Genomic DNA, 22,328 nt, shown 5'->3' with positions numbered 1-22,328 from the left:
TTTTTAATAATCATAAATAATTTCAAAGATTAATGCGATGTTAATAAGAATGAAATAAAAATGAAAAAAACAAACAATTGGGACCATGCCCAGTTAAAGTTCTAAAGTATATATTTTATTTTATATTCTAAAGTTTTGGGGGTTTTTTTCATTGTATTTAACTCAATGCGGCCTACGTACCAAGACCATCGCACAAGACCAAAACCTTCCACTAATCACAACTGGCGAACAAGACATTGTATACCTAGAAAACTTCACATATCTTGGAAGCAACACCTCAAACACCGGATACGCAGAAAAGGATGTACAGATCAGAAATGGAAAAGCCACAAGAGTCTTTCAACACCTCTGGAACGTCTGGTTAACAAAATCTTTCAGTACATCTACAAAGCTGAGCCTCTATACACTGCTTTAGCCTGCTCAGCCTAATACTTGGTAGCACAACCTTTAGACAAAATAACTGCGAACAACCGCTTCCAGTATCCATCAATGAGTTTCTTACAATGCTCTGCTAGAATTTTAGGCCATTCTTCTTTGGCCAACTGATCCAGGTCTCTGAGGTTTTAAGGGTGCCTTCTCCAAACTGCCATTTTCAGATCCCTCCACAGATGTTCAATGGAATTCAGGTCTGGACTCATTGCTGGCCACATTAGAAGTCTCCAGTGCTTTCTTTCAAACTATTTTCTAGTGCTTTTGTAGTGTGTTTTGGGTCTTTGTCCTGCTGAAAGACCCATGACCTCTCAGGGAGACCCAACTTTCTCACACTGGGCCCTACATTATGCTGCAAAATTTGTTGGTAGTCTTCAGACTTCATAATGCCATGCAGACAGTCAAGCAGTCCAGTGCCAGAGGAAGCAAAGCAACCCCAAAACATCAGGGAACCTCCGCCATGTTTGACTGTGGGGACCGTGTTCTTTTCTTTGAAGGTCTCGTTTTTTCACTGTAAACTATGTTGATGCCTTTTCCCTAAAAGCTCTACTTTTGTCTCATCTGACCAGAGAACATTCTCGCGAAACGTTTTATGGCTTTCTCAGGTAAGTGGCTTTTTTACGTCTATGGGTCAGAAGTGGAGTCTTCCTGGATAACCTACCATAGAGTCTCTTTTCATTCAGACGCCGAAGGATAGTACGGGTTCACACTGTTGTACCCTCGGACTGCAGGTCACCTTGAACTTGTTTGGATGTTAGTCGAGGTTTTTTATCCACCATCCGCACAATCTTTTGTTGAAATCTCTCATCAATTTTTCTTTTCCGTCCACATCTAGGGAGGTTGGCCACAGTGCCATGGGTTTTTAACTTATTGATGACACTGCGCAAAGTAGACACAGAAACATGCAGGTCTTTGGAGATGGGCTTGTAGCCTTGAGATTGCCCATGCTTACTCACAATTTTGTTTCTCGAGTCTTCAGACAGTTCTTGGTCTTCTTTCTTTAATGTGCTCAATGTGGTACACAAAAGGACACAGGACAGGGGTTGAGTCAACTTTAATCCATTTTAACTGGCTTCAAGTGTGATTTAGTTATTGCCACCACCTGTTATGTGCCACAGGTAAATAACAGGTGCTATTAATCACACAAATTAGAGAAGCATTACATGATTTTTCAAAGGGTGCCAATACTTTCGTCTGGCCCATTTTTGGAGTTTTGTGTAAAATGATAATGATCATGATGATGATAATGAAAGTAACATTTTATTTGTTATTTGGAGAGACCACATCACCAATAAAGAGTTAATGAGAAGGGCAGGGGTAGCACCTCTGTCTGTCATAGTCTCGCACAGGAGAAGGAGAATGCACGTACTCCGACTGCCAAGAGAAAGACAGACGAGTGTGGCAATGGACTGGGTGCCAGACGGGGGGAAGAAGAAGAGAGGACGGCGAAAGAAGACATTGAGACATACAGCCAAGGAAGACCTCAGAGATGGGAGTCAGCTGGCATGGAGCAAGGAGGGCAGCTAATGACCAGAACAGATGGAGGAGACTCGTCGCTCAATGTTCCAGAGGAACGGGAAGAACCACGTCTAAGTAAGTAACTCATTGCATGCCAGTGATGGCGACAGACATCTATTTTATAATAATAATAATACATTTTATTTGTAGAGCGCTTTTACCAATGCTCAAAGACGCTTTACAGTAGGAACAAAAAACGTGAACAGAACAAAACAAAGAAAATAATTATAAGTTAAAAGCTAGTTTAAAAAGATGAGTTTTTAACAGTTTTTGAATGTGGGAAGGTTTGAACAGGTACGGATAGGTTTAGGGAGTGAGTTCCAAAGGGAGGGAGCAGCAACGGAGAAGGCTCTGTCCCCCCCCCAAGTTCGGTGTGTTCTTTGTTGGAGCGGTGCGAGGATGTTTCCATTAGAAGAGCGGATGTGACGGGAGGGGGTGTGAGGGTAGAGAAGGTCTGTGAGGTAGGGAGGAGCAAAGGTTTTGAGTGCTTTGTAAGTGAGAAGGATGATTTTGAACTGAAATCTGTGTGAAATAGGAAGCCAGTGCAGTTTGTTTTAAATAAATTTTAAATAAACCAGAAAAACTGACTGTGAATACCCATGCTTCAGTGCCATTGTTGGTGCAAGACATCCGGTCCATTTTGACTCATGTTTCAAAAGATTTCAAAGTATTTTGTAACAATAAATTTCAGTACATTTAAAGTATTCAAGTCACATTCTACACAAACAATTTGGCTAATTTTACTATTGTATCCAAACGCTGGTCATTTTGGTGCCACTCGAAAAGCCAATTAGCGGCAAGTACTTGTAGAAGAATGTTGAGAGCCACTGCTATAGTACTAATTGAAAGTAACATAAGTCGTGCTTGATTAAAAGAGTAAGAATTCCCAAGATACGTTGCAGGTCCTCACTGTTGGTTGGAATTCGCCCACACAAACGCAGTTACGCAACAGCGTTAACGAGCATTGCGCGCCTGTCCATCTGCTTGGCTCCTAGTCGGCCTGTAATCAGATTAAGCGGCTGGCGACCCCTGTTGACCGCGGGGGTCTCATCGTGCACGCCAGGGCTTCAGCGCATCTGTATTAACATGAACCATTGACGAGTAGGTGGTCGGTCGCATTGATGCTCTGAAACATATGGATTGGTGACTACGTGTGTGGAAGAGGTGCGATGGAAAGCATTAACAAGTCTGGTGTTGACATCAACAGTCTGTGTTGGTGTCACATGACATGTCGACACATGGCGAGTGTTGCACTGCAGAGACAACGACAAAAAGATCAGGGATACGTGTGTGGGGGGGTGTGGGAGGGTGTTTGTCTGTGTGGTATGAGGTGTGATCAGCAATTTTTGATATCGTGGGGGCGGTGGTTTAGACGGGCAGCACAGTGTACAAGTTGAGTTATACATACATAGTATATTAGGGATGTATGGTTATGGACAAATTGATCATCACTATTATTTTGATCAATATTGCAACCACTAATCATAATTGCAGTTATTCATTTATATTTTCACTGCTTTACTTTTATGTCAAAGATTTTCAGCGCAAACAAATATTTTAGAATGGATTAGCATTTGCTATCATTTTAATTCATTCACTGCCATTGACACGATAGACGTCCCTCCAAGTCAAAATTGGAGGATTGGGTGTTTATCTCTGTCAATGGCCAGATTTGTGATATTTTCTTCTCATCAGCAGGGTGCGCTTCTTCAATATACTATAGTAGACTCAACATGTGCCGTCTTTGTGGTTGGATGATTACTGGTTGAGAATGTGCTTAATTCAATTGCAGCGTAGACAATATTTTCACGATTAATATCGACGCCTTCCTAAAACTAGAGGAGCCCTCTGAGAGAGCAGGTCTTTAGCCTAAGCAGCCAAATTCAAACCATCACTATATTTCTGACCTTTGTGACCTTATCCCCTCATCTAACCTGCATATCTGAGTTAAATGGGTTATGAAATTCCTTTTCTGACCTATGTGACATTTGACCACTCTACCCCAAAATTTAATCACCTCTTCTGTTTTATATTGCAAACATATCCTGCAAGTTTGATAATAATCGCTTTATTCCTACTGGCAGAGGTAATAATCGCCAAGGTCATTTTTTTCAGGAAATACAAAACCCGAACCTTTTGTTGATTTTTTTTTTTTTTTTTTTTTAATATATTCACTATTCATGTTTGTAAAAAATGACTTGGGCAATTATTTTAAGAGGGTGACAATTTACAAACACATGATATACAGATTCAATATATAGTTTTGTTTAGTGATGCATGATAATACATTTTTCAACCGATAATTTCCTGGCCCTTCCACCCGATAACCGATAATGTCACGCCGATAATTCTATTCAAATATGTATGTAAATTTTATACAAAGATCAAATTTTACTGTGCAAAAAATGTAATTTAGTGCTATTTTTTTCCACATCAAATTTGAAAAAGTAGTAAATTCTAACATCTAAACAATGGCAATGACATTGTGTAAAGGTACGCTTTTGGCAACAATTACTTAGAGAATAAACACCCAAGTTGGACAAAAATGCCTTTAAAAGTAAGCCGTTCTTAACATATATCACATTACTACACTGCAAAAACACCTCCTTAAAACTAGCAGAATTGGACAAAACTGTTGATTGCGCACATTTGGAGGCTAAATCAAGTATATAATTATCGGATTGCATTATCGGTTGAATTTTGTTTTATCTGGATTATCTGTGTGACGTCATAATTGCCATTATCGGCCGATAATTATCGGTGACCGATATTATCGTGCATCTCTAGTTTTGTTTCATAAGTTGCATCTTGTGAAGAAGCAAAGACATACATGAATAAAAATCCTTAATTTGCAAATAGTCACTGGGGCTGACAGTACAGTTAAATACAACAAATGATTTTCATTACTTCCTACGAAGGGGAAAATGGTTTTGTTCATGCTCGAAGTTGCGCTCCATGAACCTCATTTTCCTGCCATTTTGGTCTGCCCAAAAACATCTGGATGACAAAACTCTCGAGAACGAAATGCAAGAGTCGCTTCTCGTTGACTCCCACTGGCAGCTTCTGGCTCATCACCTGATGAAGGAGCGTTCAACATACCGCCGCCACTCGGGTGGCGGACGCCGCAGTCGGTTCTTATGTCTCATTGGCATTCAGCCGCACGCCTGCAGCAGGCGGCAAACGCGAAAGCTATTAAGATTCCGCTGAAGCCGGCCGCTCCCCCGTCGCCAAACGTGCTGCCGAGGAGAAATAGCCAACGCATGTGGGGCTGAGAGCGTGGCTATTTCAGCAACGACTGTTGACTGAAGAAAATCAATATGTTAAAACTTCCAACTTTTACCATTTTAAAGCGCTTTGCTTCAAACTTGACGCCATTATCTGTTTCACTATTTCGGCAGGCGATGGCCACGGGAGTGTTGGCTGATGAAAATTGGCCACCCAGAGTGCGTAAATCACATCAGGCCATCGGCGTGACCGCTTTGTGATGAGCCGCATCACAGACAAAACCCCCCACTGCTGCCCAGAATGCTAAGCTGCTTGCTAATCACCCTTTGAGAGGACAGCCTAATTCAGATGTCAAGGCCCATTACCTGTGAGCGGTCCAGAGGTGACCTGGCCCGCTATCTTGCAGCGATAAACACCACCAGGAGGCTAACTCACATCTGGATGCATCACAAAACGGCCTAAAGGAGCATCAGCCAAATTTGCAGTCATTACACTGGCCGAAAGGGGTTTCCGTGAAGGGGGGAGCGCTGCATGTAGTAATCAGCTCTGCATATAGATAACGTCCTTCACGACGGTGATGGTCAGTCAACGCCGCCGCTTGGAATTAGAATGTTAAATGTTGCAGATATGCTTGGACGACGACTGTTCTTAACTCATTTTCTCCCAAAAACAACTGTTCTTAACTCATTTTCTCCCAAAAACGTATATATACATTCTATTTTTAATTGTTTCAGTGACCCAAAAACATATTTATATGTCTTTTACGTTTTTTTTTTTTTTTTTGCACAAGAGACATCTCTAGGTTCTGATGCATCTTTGCTCTAAAGCACAATGGTCAAAATTCATTTTAAAGCAATTAAACTGGCCACTGGAGGGCAGTAGCACATTTGGTAAGAAGTCATATGTCAGGAAAGGGAAGTCGGAAGAAGCAAGAAGCGAGAGAAAAATGTGGAGAACGACCCAGCCGGAATTACGCACGGCCAAACCAGTTCCCCCCCAGGAACACAACATGCCCCACACAAGATCCCCAGGTGAACTCTGCCATGAGGCAGCGGTCACCACACAGGTCCCCCCCAGAATCCACCAACACAGGACGGCAGGGGCCACCCGATTTAACGGAATGAACGGTCGGGCCGCACGGCCGGGGTGCCGGTGGAAGACGACCGAGCAAAACAATCGGGAGGACATCCGGGATGCCAGGTGTTGGACGACCGAGCAGAACGATCGGGATCACCAGTGTAGCGGATGATGTTGTTGAGTCTGTGTTGCTCGTTGAGTAGAGTTCGCTTTGCCGTGTTCGGCCGCTCGTGTCTCTCATGACTCTCTTGTGTCTCGTAACTCAGCCGGAAACGTGCACAACAGCATCATCTTTCAGTTGAATAGTTTAGTTATGTGTAAATAAATTGTTACTTTGCTATCAAAAGCTCTATTTGTTTTGTTGTTAATGTTATTTTTGTAGAAAGAAACATTCAGATGTTTGGGATGTTACAAAAGCTAAAAATAGCTGTGTTAAAGTTAAAGTTATGTTTGAAATGTATGCTTTTACAAAATGCTCAATTTCTCTTTTTTCATCAGAAATTGGAAAAGAGTTATTTTCTAATGCTGATTTCTAAAGAATGGGAAAAGATATGAACTAACTTTTTTTCCTGCTGAAGGAAGAAAGTCTCATTTTTATTTTGGGGGGGTTCCATGTTTATATAGCAATAGAACAGAATTTTCTGTGGGCCTTGCAAAATCAGTCAAAATCCAGTAAAACGACCAGGAGCAAAGGGGGTTGCTAAGGTGAAAATGGCTGGGAGTGAATGAGTTAATGAAGAAATAGATTATTTGATTTTTTAAACAGTACAAAACCATGTTTGTACGTATTTCACATTTATTCAAAAGGATAGGAATATGTAAAGTGTACGTGGTGGTGAGTGGTCCTGTTAATTTTACGCTAAAATACCGGTAGTTGTTGTTGCCAGAATTGTACTATGGGGAAAAAAGGGAAAATATCTACTGTTATATTAACGAACTACATTTTGTTTGTTTAACTGGTAATGACTGTAAAATGTAGTTTGTACATGTATAACCGGTCTGATGATGGGGATGACATCCCTGTGCTCCAGTGTTTATTCATGCCCCTATCCAAATCCACACTACAGTAGTTGAGTGTGCTGACTACTGAGGTAAGAGGCCAGTCAAATTTTAGCTGATAGTACAGTTTTGAGTTCTCAGGGAAAGAGGCTTTCCTAAACTTGTAGGCACACAGCACTTCCTCCAACTCGTCTTCAGTAGCTTGGTAGTCAGCACGCTTGACTGTCAAAATGACAGTATGGGTTGGAAAGGGGGGAGAATGGGGAAAATGAGCAGTGACGTCACCATCAAGAATGGTTAAATGCGGATCACAGTACAAAAAAATTATGGAACTAATTTTTTTTCGAAATGACTTTCAGCAAAAACAGATCTACTTAAATCTTCAGTAAACTTTACGGTTTACTTTAATGACTTACTTTACTGAAGCATTACACCATTTTACATGTTTTACAGATTTCTCATTTTTTAACGGTAATATTCTGGCAACCAAAGCTGCCAGTATTTTCCAGTAAATTCACCTTTTTTTTTTTTGCAGGCTACTGTGAATTTCACTTTTGTAGAGCCAGCAACTAGCTCAGAATTACAATTAGAAACCCAGTTCGTGCTTGTGTAAATGTTTGTTTTGTAGCCACATTACAGCGACCACCCAGCAGCCCCCTGCAAGCACGCACAAGAGGACGCCGGGGGACTGCCAGCAGCGTTGCATTGTGAAGGAGCACCTGCAGGGAGCGGCTCATTAACCCCAGCATTGAGTCCTAATGCTTTAATTGGTTGGAAGGACTTGTTTAAGTACAAGCAGCCATCTTGAGCTTGTTGCAGTAATGGCTCTGCAGAGGCTCTTAACATCTGACCGAGGAAGAGAACAACTTTGCAGTACCGCCTACTGAGATCAATGATTTCATGACCATAATTTTCATGACATCAACTAAAGTTAAGGTTCAATGTCAACGCAAGGACACCATTTCTTATCGGTTTTCATACATTTTCCATTTAAAAATCATTACTACCTTTGATGCCATATCCTTTCCAATTCTAATAGCAAGATATTAGTTCAAATGTACAAGCCATTCAAGGTCTTTGGAAGTTAATGTAAGTTAATGAATTTAAAACTTAGACAATGTGTATCATCGTTAAATATGTAAATGATTGAATGAACTTTAGGGCTGCAATTAACGATCAAATTAAATAGATTAATTTCAGGGGGGGTTTTCCTCCAATTAATCGGCGAAAACAGTTTTTATTTGCTGTTTAAATAGAAGACATTATTTCAATTGGCCATCTTTACCAAACACGGACCCTCACAATCCAAACATACTAGATTTGTGTTCCTAATATAGACAGATGTGACCTAAGGACACAATTATGTTTGACCCATACACACTCTGGACAGAGCGCGTGTTCTGTATGTGAAGCACTCGACTAAAAGCTTGACAGCTGCCTGCAGGCACATTGGGGGAAAAGCTTGATGAGCATAGCCACGGAGGACAAGCAGGCTGCTTATCAACAACGTGCCTTGAAAGCAACAGCGGCAAAAGAAAGGTCAGACGGCCGCAGAGTGCTTGGCGGGGAAATAATACAACAAACATTTCTAACCGTTTGTGTCTGCTAGTGATAACGGCAGCTTCAAATACGCTTGTTTGTTATAATCGCTTTCAAATGATGTCACAGAATAAATACAGTCATCAGGCGGTTTAATTTAATGTCTGGGCAGCGAGGGAATGTGGGTTTAGTGATGAGGGTACACACACCGGGTCATTTACATAATAATGAGGATAAAAAGTTACTTTCAATGACAGCGGTGCCTTGAGATACAAGTTTAATTTGTTCGGATTGACTCAAATCACTTCCGTCTGAAATCAGCTGTCCCCAAATGCCATTAACTAACCATCAATGACAGTGAATGAGGTAGTCAATTTCAGCCATCCGCTGAAGAAAATTTTAATAGCGCTCCATCACATAAAGAGTCTTATCAAGTACATTGTGAAATAAAGTTTAAAAAAAAAAAGAAAGAAAGAAAGAAAAGGTCACACATTGCATCAAATGAATTTTCACCATTTTTGAGCTGTTAGTGTGAAAGTGAGAGTATTTGTATATTGAGCACATTCTTAATCTTCAGGGATATTTTCCAAATTACATCTAAGTAAACTTTTACCATTAGAGATAGGCGTGTGAACCTCTTGGTACCTCACGATACGATACGATTTGCGATACAAAGCCCACGATAACTATGATCTGACGATATGGCGATACAACGAATATAGATACATTGGTCAGGAAATCATTCTAGGATATTCTACAAACAACTAATAAACAGAAAAATAAGCTTCTGCTGTGAATTGGAATGAGTTTATCACTAGTAGACGTCCAATCCATTTGAACTGGGAGGGTGGCAGCGAATGAACATTCGACCCTCCCACTTCAAACGGATTGAACGTCTATGGCCGTCAGTGGCAGTCAATGCCAGGCAATGAGGTAATCTTGGGCCATTTAAGGTCATTTACGTGTTGATTTTCAGTTACTTCCTGTTGAATTTGGGGTATTTTATGGGTCACTTCCTGTTTATTTTGAGTTACATAATAGGAAGTGACCTGGGAATCAGCCAAATAAATAGGCAGTGACCTAAACTCAACAGGAAACCTGTAAATGCCCTGAAAATCGGACAGCATGACTGTGAATGCTCTGGTTTCGAATGAACAAACGTTTCTAGTCTAAATGGATTGGGCGTCAAGCACCGTCAATGCAGCCTTAGAGTTAACTGAGACACTATTATGGTGGAAGATTTTGGTAGCAAGTTGCTGGTTCCTTATTAGACATTGACACTTTTTTAAAACGATATCTCGATTCTTGGAAGAAGCATATAGATAACTTTTGGGGATAAAAAGTATCACAATATATCACCATTTCGATATTTTGCCACACCCCTAATTAGAGATGTCCCGATCGGATCGCGCCATTTTTAAGAGGATCGGAATTGGAAGAAAAGGTTTCATGTTTTTCTGCTTCATGCTTGTATAGCCGCTCACCCTCCTTCCTGCTAAGCAGTGCGACCAAACTGTTTTTCTTGGTCACCAATGCAGCTGGCATTTGCTACTTAAAGATAACAATGATAGACAGGTTGGTAGCTTGGATCTGGTCAGAGGCGCCCCAGTAGCTCTACGATCAAAGGCAGAAAGGTGTTAATCCTAGTTAAACTTAGTACACAGTCTGAAGTGTGCTGTAGCAACTTATTCATTGTGTAAGTGAGAGGCTGTTCTTGGCAGTGTGAGCGTCAAAAAAAAATTTTTTTTTGTATCAAATCGGTACCGGCAGTCACAAAATTAGGTGACTTGGACTGACTAGGGTGCAAAAGCATGCGATCGGGACATCCCTATTATTCATATAATACCGTTTAATCCAGGGTAAAAGGGTTTATCTGAGAATAATGAAGATTGGTGTATTTAAAAGGGATACGGGAAGCCATGTCTCTGCACAATTGCCGCTTTTATGAAGAAAAACAAAATGCTATGGCGATGCTCAAGCAATCATATCGTGCAGTCCTGGTGGACACCACATTTGCCAAAGTGATCCTGATTGTGAAGTGACCACACAGCGCTCATACCTCAAGTTTGAAAGAAAAAAAAAAAAAAGGAATTCTTGTTTCTCAAAAAATCCGGGAGTCGGGTCACTCATGTCTCAAAGCACCAATGTAGTGTACGTATTCTATTAGAGGCGTGCGAAATTTCCGATTCTTCGATTATTCGCGATTCGGCCATGGAAGATTCGAGAACGATTCACAAACATCCAAATTCTGATTATTGAATTATATCAGGTAAAGCGGAAATAAACTACAGTCAACGTGGCATTCGGGGCGCAATGAGGAACGGACCGAGAGTAAATATGTTCAACTCATCCCGCTAGATAAAAAAATATATATATATATATATATAATCGTATCGGAGCCTCTGAATCGTAATCGAATCGTTAGGTGCCCAAAGATTCCCACTTCTATATGCTTTCATGTCAAACTCAAAAGGAGTTTGTTGGATGCACAAATACTGCAATAGTGCAATTGAACAAAAAATGTTTTAACATAAGAGATAAATGAACATTTGCTGAATCATGGTTTAGCATAATATCAGACTTGCCGCCAAAGCTATTTTTCAGTTTCCCCATTTTTACAGCCGATTGCCATCAAGTGGCCCTTCCTGATTCGAGAGGTGAATTCATGAAATCAACTCACACTCAGTCACTCACTATTGCCTTTTGATAATGGCGGCTCTACAATCGTTTACTGGCTGGGAAACATTCCGGCGGGGCAAAATCGGCATGCAAAGCGGCGCCGGTGACAAACTGCGAATCAATAGCACAACAACATGCGGCTGCATTAAAACACAATTGTGCGATTTGGCTTCTGAATTAACGTGCGCGCTTCTACATTTCCGGGGCGCCATCCTTCAACTCAAAGGCCCTCATCATCACTGCCGCAACAGCAATGAACGCTCAATAAACATTAAAACGTAGCGATATGAGATGATTAAAACAGACCCCAAAAAAAGGTACTCTACGCTTTGGGGGAAGTTTACCGTAAAGAGAACTTTTGCGCCTGATGCCGGGTCACAACATTATTATGATAAAGATTAATTGATTGGTTGAGAATATTCATTTCCTACAGTATCTTGTAGGTGCCAGTAATGTGGAATTTGCACTGTTACAGCAGATACGAGATGGAGGACTGTATGTTTGGTATGATTTACAAAGTTAATGTTTACGTTTCTGTGGAGTTGACGACGATTGACGTCCAAAGAATTTTGGCTTGGAGGAGCTGCCAGCAAATGAGTAAAATATTCCGAATTGTAAATTACACTCTGCAACGGTCACCTCTGGGTTCCTTACCGCATCCACCACGCGGTGGCGCCTCTTTATTTATGTTCGTTTTCTTCTTCTGTTGCTACTTGCTTTTTGTGGGAGTCAATTGTGACCGCATGTGCGTGGTCCGTTGTACTCCAGAGTGACGACTGTTCGAGCTGGATTTATTTATTTTGTGTAATAAAAGTGCATAAGTGGAGGTTTGCTCCCTTTTTTACTTTTTATGGACACATCCTGCCGTGCCACGGGTTACAACTCATGGACAGGCATGGGAATTAAATAGTCATTTCATGAAAAGACTGATCCACCACAAATATAAAACCTTTGAATTGTTATAAGCACACACACATGCAGAAAAGAAACACAGTTCTCCTTTAATACTATACCTAAAAGGCTTCATGCATTTTCACTTCTCTGTACCTGAAACTCACCTGAAGATAAAGTGTTGTCCATATACTAGTCCTTCTAAAAGAATTAGCAAATTGTGATAAAGTTCATCATTTTCTGCAAAGTACTGATAAACATTAGACTTTCATATATTTTAGATTCATTACACACAACTGAAGTTGATCAGGCGGCACGGTGGCTGAGTGGTTAGCACGTCTGCCTCACAGTTCTGAGATCAAGGGTTCAATCCCCGGCTTCGGCCTTCCTGTGTGGAGTTTGCATGTTCTCCCCGTGCCTGCGTGGGTTTCCTCCGGGAACTCCGGTTTCCTCCCACATCCCAAAAACATGCATGGTAGGCTGATTGAACACTCTAAATTGTCCATAGGTGTGAGTGTGTGCGTGAATGGTTGTGTGTCTCCTTGTGCCCTGCGATTGGCTGGCAACCAATTCAGGGTGTCCCCTGCCTACTGCCCGAAGTTAGCTGGGATAGGCTCCAGCACCTCCGCGACCCTCGTGAGGAATAAGCGGCATGGAAAATGAATGAAATGAATGAATGAAGTTGATCAAGCCTTTTATTGTTTTAATAATTATGATTTTGCCAAAAAGTCAAGCAAAAACAAAAAATACCTATCTCAAAAAATTAGCATATTTCATCTGACCAATACAAAAAAGTGTTTTTTAATACAAAAAAAAGTCAACCTTCAATTAATTATAACAGCTATCTCTGTACAGCTTCTCTGTAGGCCAGGTTAGGCGCTTCTGCCGCTGTTTCAGGTTCAAAAGTGGCTTGACCTGGGGAATGCGGCACCTGTAGCCCATTTCTAGCACATGCATGTGCACGGTGGCTCTGGATGTTTCTACTGCAGACTCAGTCCACTGTTTCTGCAGGTCCCCCAAGGTCTGGAATCAGCCCTTCTCCACAATCTTTCTCTCCTGGTTGTGCAGCGTTTCCTGCCACACTTTTTCCTTCCCACAGACTTCCCACTGAGGTGCCTTGATACAGCACTCTGGGAACAGCCTATTCGCTCAGAAATTTCTTTTTGTGTCTTAGCCTCTTGCTTGAGGGTGTCAATGATGGCCTTCTGGACAGCAGTCAGGTCAGCAGTCTTACCCATGATTGCGGTTTTGAGTAATGAACCTGGCTGGCTGGGAGTTTTTAAAGCCTCAGCAGGGGTTTTGAGTTATTTCGTTGATTCAGATGATTAGGTTAGTTGCTTCTTTACCTTTTCATGATATGCAAATTTTTTGAGATGGGGATTTTTGTTTTTTCTTGACTTTTTTTCCAAAATCATCAATATTAAAACAATAAAAGGCTTGAACTACTTCAGTTGTGTGTAATGAATCTAAAATATATGAAATCCTAATGTTTCTTATAGTACATTACAGAAAATAATGAAGTTTATCACAATATGCAAATTTTTTGAGAAGGACTAGTATGTAAATTTAAAAACTAGTTATCCAAATAGATTGAAAAAAATACCAATATTGATATGATCCATTCATTCCAAAATGTTTTTAAGCAGATCAAAACTACTATTCATATTAAAAGTCTCACTAAAGGAAAAAAAAAAACTTTTTTCCCTGGCAAAAAAAAAGAGGATATTTTTTATTTAAATTTGTAGATTACGTGCATAAAATATAAGAACACAATAGTTTGTGGGTCATCGTCATCTGGCAGTGAAAGGGTTGAGATTACCTTTGATTTTGTAAATTTGGTTAGTTTCTGGCTGTGTAACAAAACATCAATAAGGATCGAGCCATCAATTGGCTAGGCAATAACCGTCAAAATAGAAAGCGTCGATCACCATCGATCATCTTCTTGATCCTGTATTTTTGTTAATAGAAGGGGTTTCATTCAAATGCAAGAATATGTTTCAGCAACAAAATTGTCATAAACATAAAAACTGGTTTGTTACATGTGTCTATGTCGTATTAAATTGATCAAAATTCATCAAAACGTAATCGTGGCACACTTTGTAAATTCCGCAAATATATCCATTGTCCAGAGAATCAATTTTGCATCGTATCATCATGAAACTGGTGATTTAGAACATTAAAAGTTTCGAACTCCAGTCCATTCCTTTTGCAACCATAGAAGCAAAATATACCAAACACTCAGCAACCTTGTTTTCGGCTTTCGTGTATCTTACAGAGCCTCAGCTGGATGCAACAGCACAAATAGACTCCAGCAGTGTAGATCTTTAAATAGAGGCGTCACTCCCGACTCAATCAAAAGGTAGCAGAGAGAGACGAGTCTTAGCAAGAATGGATTCATCTCCTCGCGTTAAGCGTGGCCCCTGGGGAATCGAACACAAGGCAGTGTGAAATGCAGCATGCTACTTCTGTTCTGGTCGCTTCTTGTCTACTGTCGCGCAGAGGAACTCGGCGAAGAACATCGAGGAACATCTGGCGGACCATGCGAGCCCGTCTGCCGTCGCAACAGCTGATACGGCGACTCCGTCGAAGTGAGGAAAATCCACTGGCCGACTCAATTATGCAGGAGGTGTGAATAAAACATGAGGCTGGCTCGCAGGGATGTATACGAGGCGCGGACGCTCACACGGGCATGTGGGGGCTGCCGCCGCTGCCATCAGATGTGAAAGACACAACCGGCATACATATGTTCATGTTCTCGTACTCCACGCATGGACGAGCGGGCCAGAACGTGACGTTATCTAACAAAGTTTGGCGTAAAAAACAGCCTTATTTTTTTACTCAGTACTACGGACATTTTTTTTTTAAACTCTCAAATCTTTAAAAATTAGGAAATTAGAAACTTTCAGATATGGTGAGCTTGCTGAAATTGTCAGAGGAGAGAGAGCAAAGCACCTTTTATTTTAATGGTCTGTGTTTGGCGTCATTTCCTACATCTCAACGTATTACATCAATAAGAAGCATGAAATCAAAGATGATGCATAATAGTGTCAAAAAGTTGGGCAGCAACTAACGATTATTTTCATAATCGATTAATCGGACAATTAAACGATTCATCTGATAAATGTCGCTTCTTTCAATTACCTTCACAATTGACCTTCAAGTTGTTTTCGGCATGTAAGTAGCAATGAAGACAAAATGGATGAGTATTTCCTTCAACTGTATGGATTATCAAATTCATTGGCAACTAATTTATTAATCGATTCAATCGATTAGTTGTTGCAGCTTAATTAAGAATCTAGTTTAGACCATAAGATGTCCGAAAATGGGCAAAAATGTGAATTGTTGTTTTGCAGAGTAAATCAGATTTTTGTTTATGTCCTTCTCAGACTTGACAAAAATATAATGGAGAAACCTGACAATATTTACAACTAATAAGGCATACATATATATGTTATAATTCCAAGAATTTAGACAATTTCAAGGTAAAGAAGGTCCTAAACGATTACTCGGTTATCAAAATAGTTGTCCATTAATTTGCCAATCGATTAGTTGTCGATTTATCGATGAATAGTTGCACTTCTACAAAAAAAGTGACATGCAAAGAACTTGGTTATATCTAAGGATCATGGTTTCCATGTGAATCAGGCTAATCTTACATTATTATTATATTAAATATTCCGAGAATTCTGTAATTCTTGACGAAAGCAGACTATTTATGATTTAAATCAATCAAAATATTTGCGAACACTGACTTTTTCCTTTGAAAGCGATAAATATTAAAGAAACATTAGGTAACTTTTAAACCTTGATAAAATATTTTCATAACATTTGTGATATGTTGATTGATTTTGTCCACCGCCATCGCTAAAAATCGACCAAAACTGGAAAGTGACCTAGTGTTGCTTTAAATAGTTATGTAGTATTCAAAGTGAAACTTTTTTCAGTTCATACTTTTTGGTACCAATGCACATTTACAGCTAAAATATTTAGCCCTAAGTAACATAACAGTGAATAATATGATTTGTATATGAACTGAGGATTCAACTAATAGCAAAAAAAAAAAAATTATCGTTGACCATCAAAACAATGGCTTGTCGCCATTCCCAACTATTGTTTTGAAACTACTATTCAGATGGTATAGACCCTACTCACCTACGTCACAAAATGGGCGTGTCGCTGTTTCCGGCCGCCATATTGTACCTCTTTTTCAGACCTATTCTCATTGTTTTCAATTAGTCGAGCAAGTTATAGAGCAATTCATGGAAGCCCCGGTGTTATCTGACACTGTAAACTCATTGGATCCATTGCATAAAAGGCGTTACGTGGAAAAGCTTCAGTTTATCCATTCGCCAGATCCGTATTTGATGCCTAAATCGATGTTTTTCGACCCGCTGGCTTCGCCTGACATCTGATATCCTGATATTTACAACTATCTTGTCCACACAAAATCAGCCTATTCTCACGAAAGTTTGAAAAACTTTAAGAGCTTGGAGGCTTATAAATGCTACGTTGCTGGTTGGGTGAAACACGTCCTCGTACACGAAAATTCGGCAGGAATCTTGTGCTCGGAAGGTGAGTTACGAAATTTTCAATTCAAAATCTTTTGTTCTTGCTAACATCCACTCTCAAGTCTAATGTATTTCATGTCATTTGTCAATGGAGCTAGGGCTTTTAATGTTTATATGGTTTAGCGATAGCACTCACTACATACATACGTGTATGTTGTCGGCGATTAGCCTAGCAATGATCTTAATTGTGGTTGTCAGCCCAAAACCCTCGAAATATACTGGACTGTCTCAGAAAATTAGAATACACAATATTCTAATTTTTTGAGACAGTCTCAGGAAAATAGAATATTGTGTATTCTAATTTCCTGAGACAGTCCTGTATATATACACAGGACTGTCTCAAAAGATTAGAATATTGTGTATTCTAATTTCCTGAGACAGTCCAGTATATTAAATGCATCTTACCAGATATAAAATGACTACTACATAATCTGTGGTAGTCGTTTGGAGCCCAGTTTTCTCGTCGAATTGCAGCAGTCAATCGCGGTCTCCTCTTCGGGTCTCTCGGAATACGGTAAAAATTCAAGTCTCTCCGTCTATCTTCTCTGTTTTTGCAACCGACCGCCACACACGACTTCACCATTTTGATTGTTTAATGTTAACGAGCAGAAAAACACGCCATAATAGGAGGAATTTACGAAGCGCTAATGCATTAACATGGCTAGTATCCGGACAACATGGCATGGGGGCGTGGCTGTGACGTCACGTGAGTAGGGTCTATAGATCCCACCAAAGCAAAGAAAAAAAATTACAATCGAAGTCAATGTTCTTCTTGATAGGTTCCTTTTCACAAAAAGCTAGCAGTCTAAATCGTTTCCAGATTTTGTATGAAACTGGTACAAATTCAAAAAATTACCAATGTTCTACCGCTGAAAGGTAGACAACCGAAAAAGGTAGCATTGAACTTTTTTTTCCTGGTAAAAGGGAGTCCATTCTTTCCTTTGGTAGAATGTTTTTGTATATAATCTAACAATATTCCATCGGCCTTCAAAGATCAGCTGTGTTCGTGTTGCCTGACTCTTGTTTCATTTTATGCACTTTATTACTAATCCTTGGTTTAGTGGGCCAGTAAAAGTGGCTGGATAGTGCAACCCGAAAACAACACACGCACATTTAGAGTATGAGTGTGCCGCTGGGTTGGCATCTTGTTGGACTCAGCTGCTTGCTGCTTTAGGAACATTGCTATCATCTGCTGTTTCAAGACACAATTCCCGCACATAAGCGAGCTGGACCATCCCACTTTACTATCGTGATGGTCACATTAAACCCCCGCCTCCATTACGGTCCGGCCGGAGCGGCATCCCACCTTATTATCTATCAGTGCCGGGATGTCAGAAGTAGTCACGCAGCCGGATGTGCCGTGATGAGACGACAGGATGCAGCCGGCCTTGCCGCTCGGTTGCATCCACGTGTGCAAGCTGAATAATGGAGGATGTAATTAGGCCTTTGCCTTGTTTCTGTGCAAGGTAGTGCACTTAGACTTCGTGTCTCCGAGCAGGCCGCCATGCCATTATTGCCATTATCTGCGTTCGATCTCCCTGAAAACGTGATGGGAGCCAACCTGCCAATTAGAGTCGTTACGCGGCATCGGAGGGGGAATGGGGGATGGTATTAACTCATTGGCCACCGTTGACAGCAATAGAAACTCAATCCATCAGAAGTGGGATTCCTCAATTAATCAAAAAATTAGTCTCCAGATGAATCTATAGATTAATCTAATAACATCATAAATTACAGCCCCTGTGCTACATGTACATGGTTTTCTATGATCCCAAAAATCAATGATTACAGGTTTGCCGTAATTCCCTGCCATTGCCTGTTAAAGATGTCAAATATCTCTTTTTGGCTGCCACTGATAGCCATAGACATCCAATGCATTTAAATTGTGATACATCGATCAATCGAAAAATTGATCTACGGATTAATTTTATTTGATGCTATTGTCAGTAATTGACAAATCACAGTTGCCTTAAAAATCAACCGTTTTTAGTTTGACCACAGAGTAATTTCTAATTGCTAGTTAAAACAATCAAAATAAGGACACATAACAACAACTGTCCTACTGTTGTAACGACTTGATGGTATTTCATAAATTAACTCATTGGCTACCAATAGACGCACAGTTCATTCGGGCTGGGTGGGCAGGGATCGTTAAAAAGGTTTTTATGTCTGTCACGGTCGATGGGAGTGAAGGAGTTCATCTTCTTTATGGATTATTTTGTTATGACAAACAATAATACACATTCTCTAAGTTTTAAATGCATTCACTACCATTAATGGTTAAAGACCTCAAACATCTGTTTTTATCTTCCAATCCATTTCGACTTATCAATGGCACTGACACAAGAAAATTCACTGCCAGCCTCCCAGTTAGACATGTGCCGATTACTGGTTTCAAGGTATACTGTGGTGTGAAAACAGTTTCAAAACCGCAAAAATTTCCCGTTATACCGTCCCTCAGGTATTAGCTATTGTTTTTTGTCCCAAAAATGCATAGAGAAATCCCTCGCGTGCAGCTGTAAGGCTCAACCCTCCCCCACCGGTTGTTGCTCAGTGTCAGTTAGTCAACTGTGCTCCATGATGGCTGGAGGAGGCAAAACTCCTGAACTTTTTCCCCATCGAAGAAAACGAAATCGCTGGTATGGGAATACTACGGCTACAGAAAAGTTACAGACGGCCGCAACTTAGCCAACCGATATTTAAACACGTTTGCGGAGGAGGCAATACCTCCAATATGATTTCACATTTATAAAAAATTAAAGGTTAGTAAACACTGTCATGAACATTTCCCACCAGCTACGAGAGTTAACACCAGCTTGTTTAGTGTGTCTAGCGGTGGTAAAACGTGGTGAGTTTTTTTCTCTCTGGCAACTATCTGTGTTGAGAAAGAAAGCGTGTTTATAATGTAAACCCAGGGGTGAAAACGGGCCAGAACAGCACGGAACATCGTTCCGCCATGACTTTCCGAGCCGGAACGCTGTTCCGGCATCTGGTGCTTTGATCCCGAAAACATGACGGCAACTGTCAAAACCCTATGTGTGATGGTTTGTTTAAAGTATTGTATTTTGTAAAATGATGCCCCCTAGTGGCAGTGTTGGGTGTGGCTGGACTTTTAACCTATTATGTCTGAGAACCAGACGTGTCTGACATGGCTAAAGGACAGCTACGCTCTGGTTCGGCCCACATGAGGCTGTAAGTTATTTCAGTGAATGTATGTTGGTGTAGGCATTTGTGATCAAGTTTGGCGATACTTTTTGTTTAGTTATGTTTAGCGATTTGCTATGAGAGACGTGTAAATATGTTAGCATTCATAGCATCTAAGCTAGCGGACTTTATTTTGCAGATTGGGCTGATACGATTTACTAAATTTACTAATTGATTGTACTGGAGCAACGTTTGGCGTATATCTTAATTAAAGAAAAGATGTAAAGTAAACATTTACTTTAGCTTCAATTTTAATGTACATTCAATGTTCTTAAATAGATCAAATTTAGGTTTTTCATTTGTGAAATGTGGCGGGAAATTAGGAGATGGAGGTTGAGGTTACTGCTGTTTTTGTTTGTTTTTTTATTTTGCAAATGATTGGAAAAAAAAAAACAATTTTGAATGAAAAGCATTATTTTGTTTGCATGTGTTATAGGAATAACTTTGCCAAAAGCGGTTTTATCAGCATTTGAGTGGTTTTAGAAGGTTTGATGACCCCTGAGCCACTTTCACCCCTGTGTAAACCTGATACGAGTCATACACACGTGCTTTTTACAGAAAATACTTCAATTATTTTTGTTTTGATGGTAATAATGTTGAGCTGTGGCTGTAGGTTTAGGCTCACCTGGAAAAAATAAACGTGAAAACGTGATATTTTGGCTTAAGGTTATCATACCGTGACAATTTCATATCAGCACATCCCAGTTAAGATGAATTTGACGTCTATCGATGTCAAAGCCAGCAAGTGAGATCAGCAAAATATATACAGTATGTCAAGATATTACAGATTCCATTCATATCTCCAGGTGGCACAAAAAGATGCATGTCAAGTTCAAGGAATTGTTGTTAATGTTTAAAAAAAAAAAAACTGTAGGAGGTCTACTTTGAAATGATGCAGTAACCTGTAACTGTGAAAACACTGCACTGAGCGTGTCATGAAAATCATTTTCAGTTGATTCCAAATATGAGGAGGTCCACTGTATGAACGGATTAATTGCATTTCAGTGTATAATGATTTGAGATACGAGATTCACAGAACGAAATGAACTAGTAAATCAAGACATCACCGAGTTGCGTTCATTAAATAAAGTGTGTAATGTATCCACGGATGCATGCATTGACTTACCTGGTTTGACGGTCTTGAGGCGAACGGGCTCCCGAAAGTGCCGAATGACGGCCAGAGTGTCCCGGTTGGTAAGTCCACTGACGGGCGTCCCGTTGACCTCGAGCAGCACGTCACCGTAGTAGGGCAGCTTCCCGACGTGGCACACCAACACATCCAGCTTCATTTGACCCAAGTGCGGGAACTGACCCACCTCGGCGCCCCCCAGCACCTCCACCACGGAGCCGAAGTCGCCCAGGTTGCCCCATGACACGGCGCACTCCACCACCTTACCAGACCAGTGTTTCTTCTTCTTCAGGGTTCTGGACATGTTGGCTTCACTTGGGTGCTTTTACTCGAGAAGAAGCTTGCTTATTTCCTCTTCTTCCTTTTAAATGTCACGGCCTAATGAAGCCGAACGAGTGAATCTCCAGCCCGGTTCATCTCCCTAAGTCATTCCCACCCGTGGAAGGTGTGCTGGAGTGTCATTCGCGCGGTAATTCCAACGAGCGCTGCCTGTGCGTAAAACGCCGACGAAGCGGTGCAATCACGGCGTCGCTCTCCTCCGCGTGAAAATTACAAATAGAAGCAAAAATAGGACGGGCTGGGATCACAACACGGCATCGGGTGAAGACGCGGGCAGACAGACAAGGAGACAGGCGGGCAGGCGGCTCCTCTCTCCGGGAGACGCCGTGGTGGAGGCTTCCGATTCCGGAGCAGGTTTGAACACACCTGGCTCCGCCGAGACTCGTTCCAGCCGGGGCTCGATCCTGAACGGTACGCCCCCTTTTAGTAGTTGGGCGCACTACGCCTTGTTCGCACTTGTATGACTGGTGACGATAGCGCCACCTTGTGGTGGAGAAAGGCTGATCGAATGACAGTGTCCTCAATTTCACCCTAAAAATTCATTAATTCTGTCGAACGCACTTTGTAAATTTACAAACAACATTGTTGCGTTTATCCATTCAACTAATTTGTTGCCATTGACGGCAATATAAGTCCAATCCATTTGTACTGGGATAGCGAATTATCGCTGCCAACACCTTCCAGTCAGACGTTTATCGCCGTCAATGGCAGTTAAACATGATCAGTGGCAG

General features: G+C 40.9%; 1 protein-coding gene across 2 annotated transcripts in view; it reads right to left on the bottom strand.

Annotated features, from left to right (window-relative positions):
- LOC130922186 (membrane-associated guanylate kinase, WW and PDZ domain-containing protein 3) overlaps window positions 1-21,980 on the bottom strand; it is a 271,915-nt gene extending 249,935 nt beyond the window's left edge. For both annotated transcript variants that reach the window (XM_057846775.1, XM_057846776.1), the window contains exon 1: window positions 21,256-21,980. In XM_057846775.1, the coding sequence (XP_057702758.1) occupies window positions 21,256-21,562 (307 nt within the window). In that variant the 5' untranslated portion in view covers window positions 21,563-21,980. The remainder of the gene's footprint in view (window positions 1-21,255) is intronic.
- Between the last annotated feature and the right edge of the window lie 348 nt (window positions 21,981-22,328).

The sequence above is a fragment of the Corythoichthys intestinalis genome, chromosome 9 (genome assembly GCF_030265065.1).
Source record: "Corythoichthys intestinalis isolate RoL2023-P3 chromosome 9, ASM3026506v1, whole genome shotgun sequence".
NCBI lineage: Eukaryota > Metazoa > Chordata > Actinopteri > Syngnathiformes > Syngnathidae > Corythoichthys > Corythoichthys intestinalis.
Note: the sequence above shows the minus strand (reverse complement) of the source record. Positions and strands in the feature narration are given on the sequence as shown.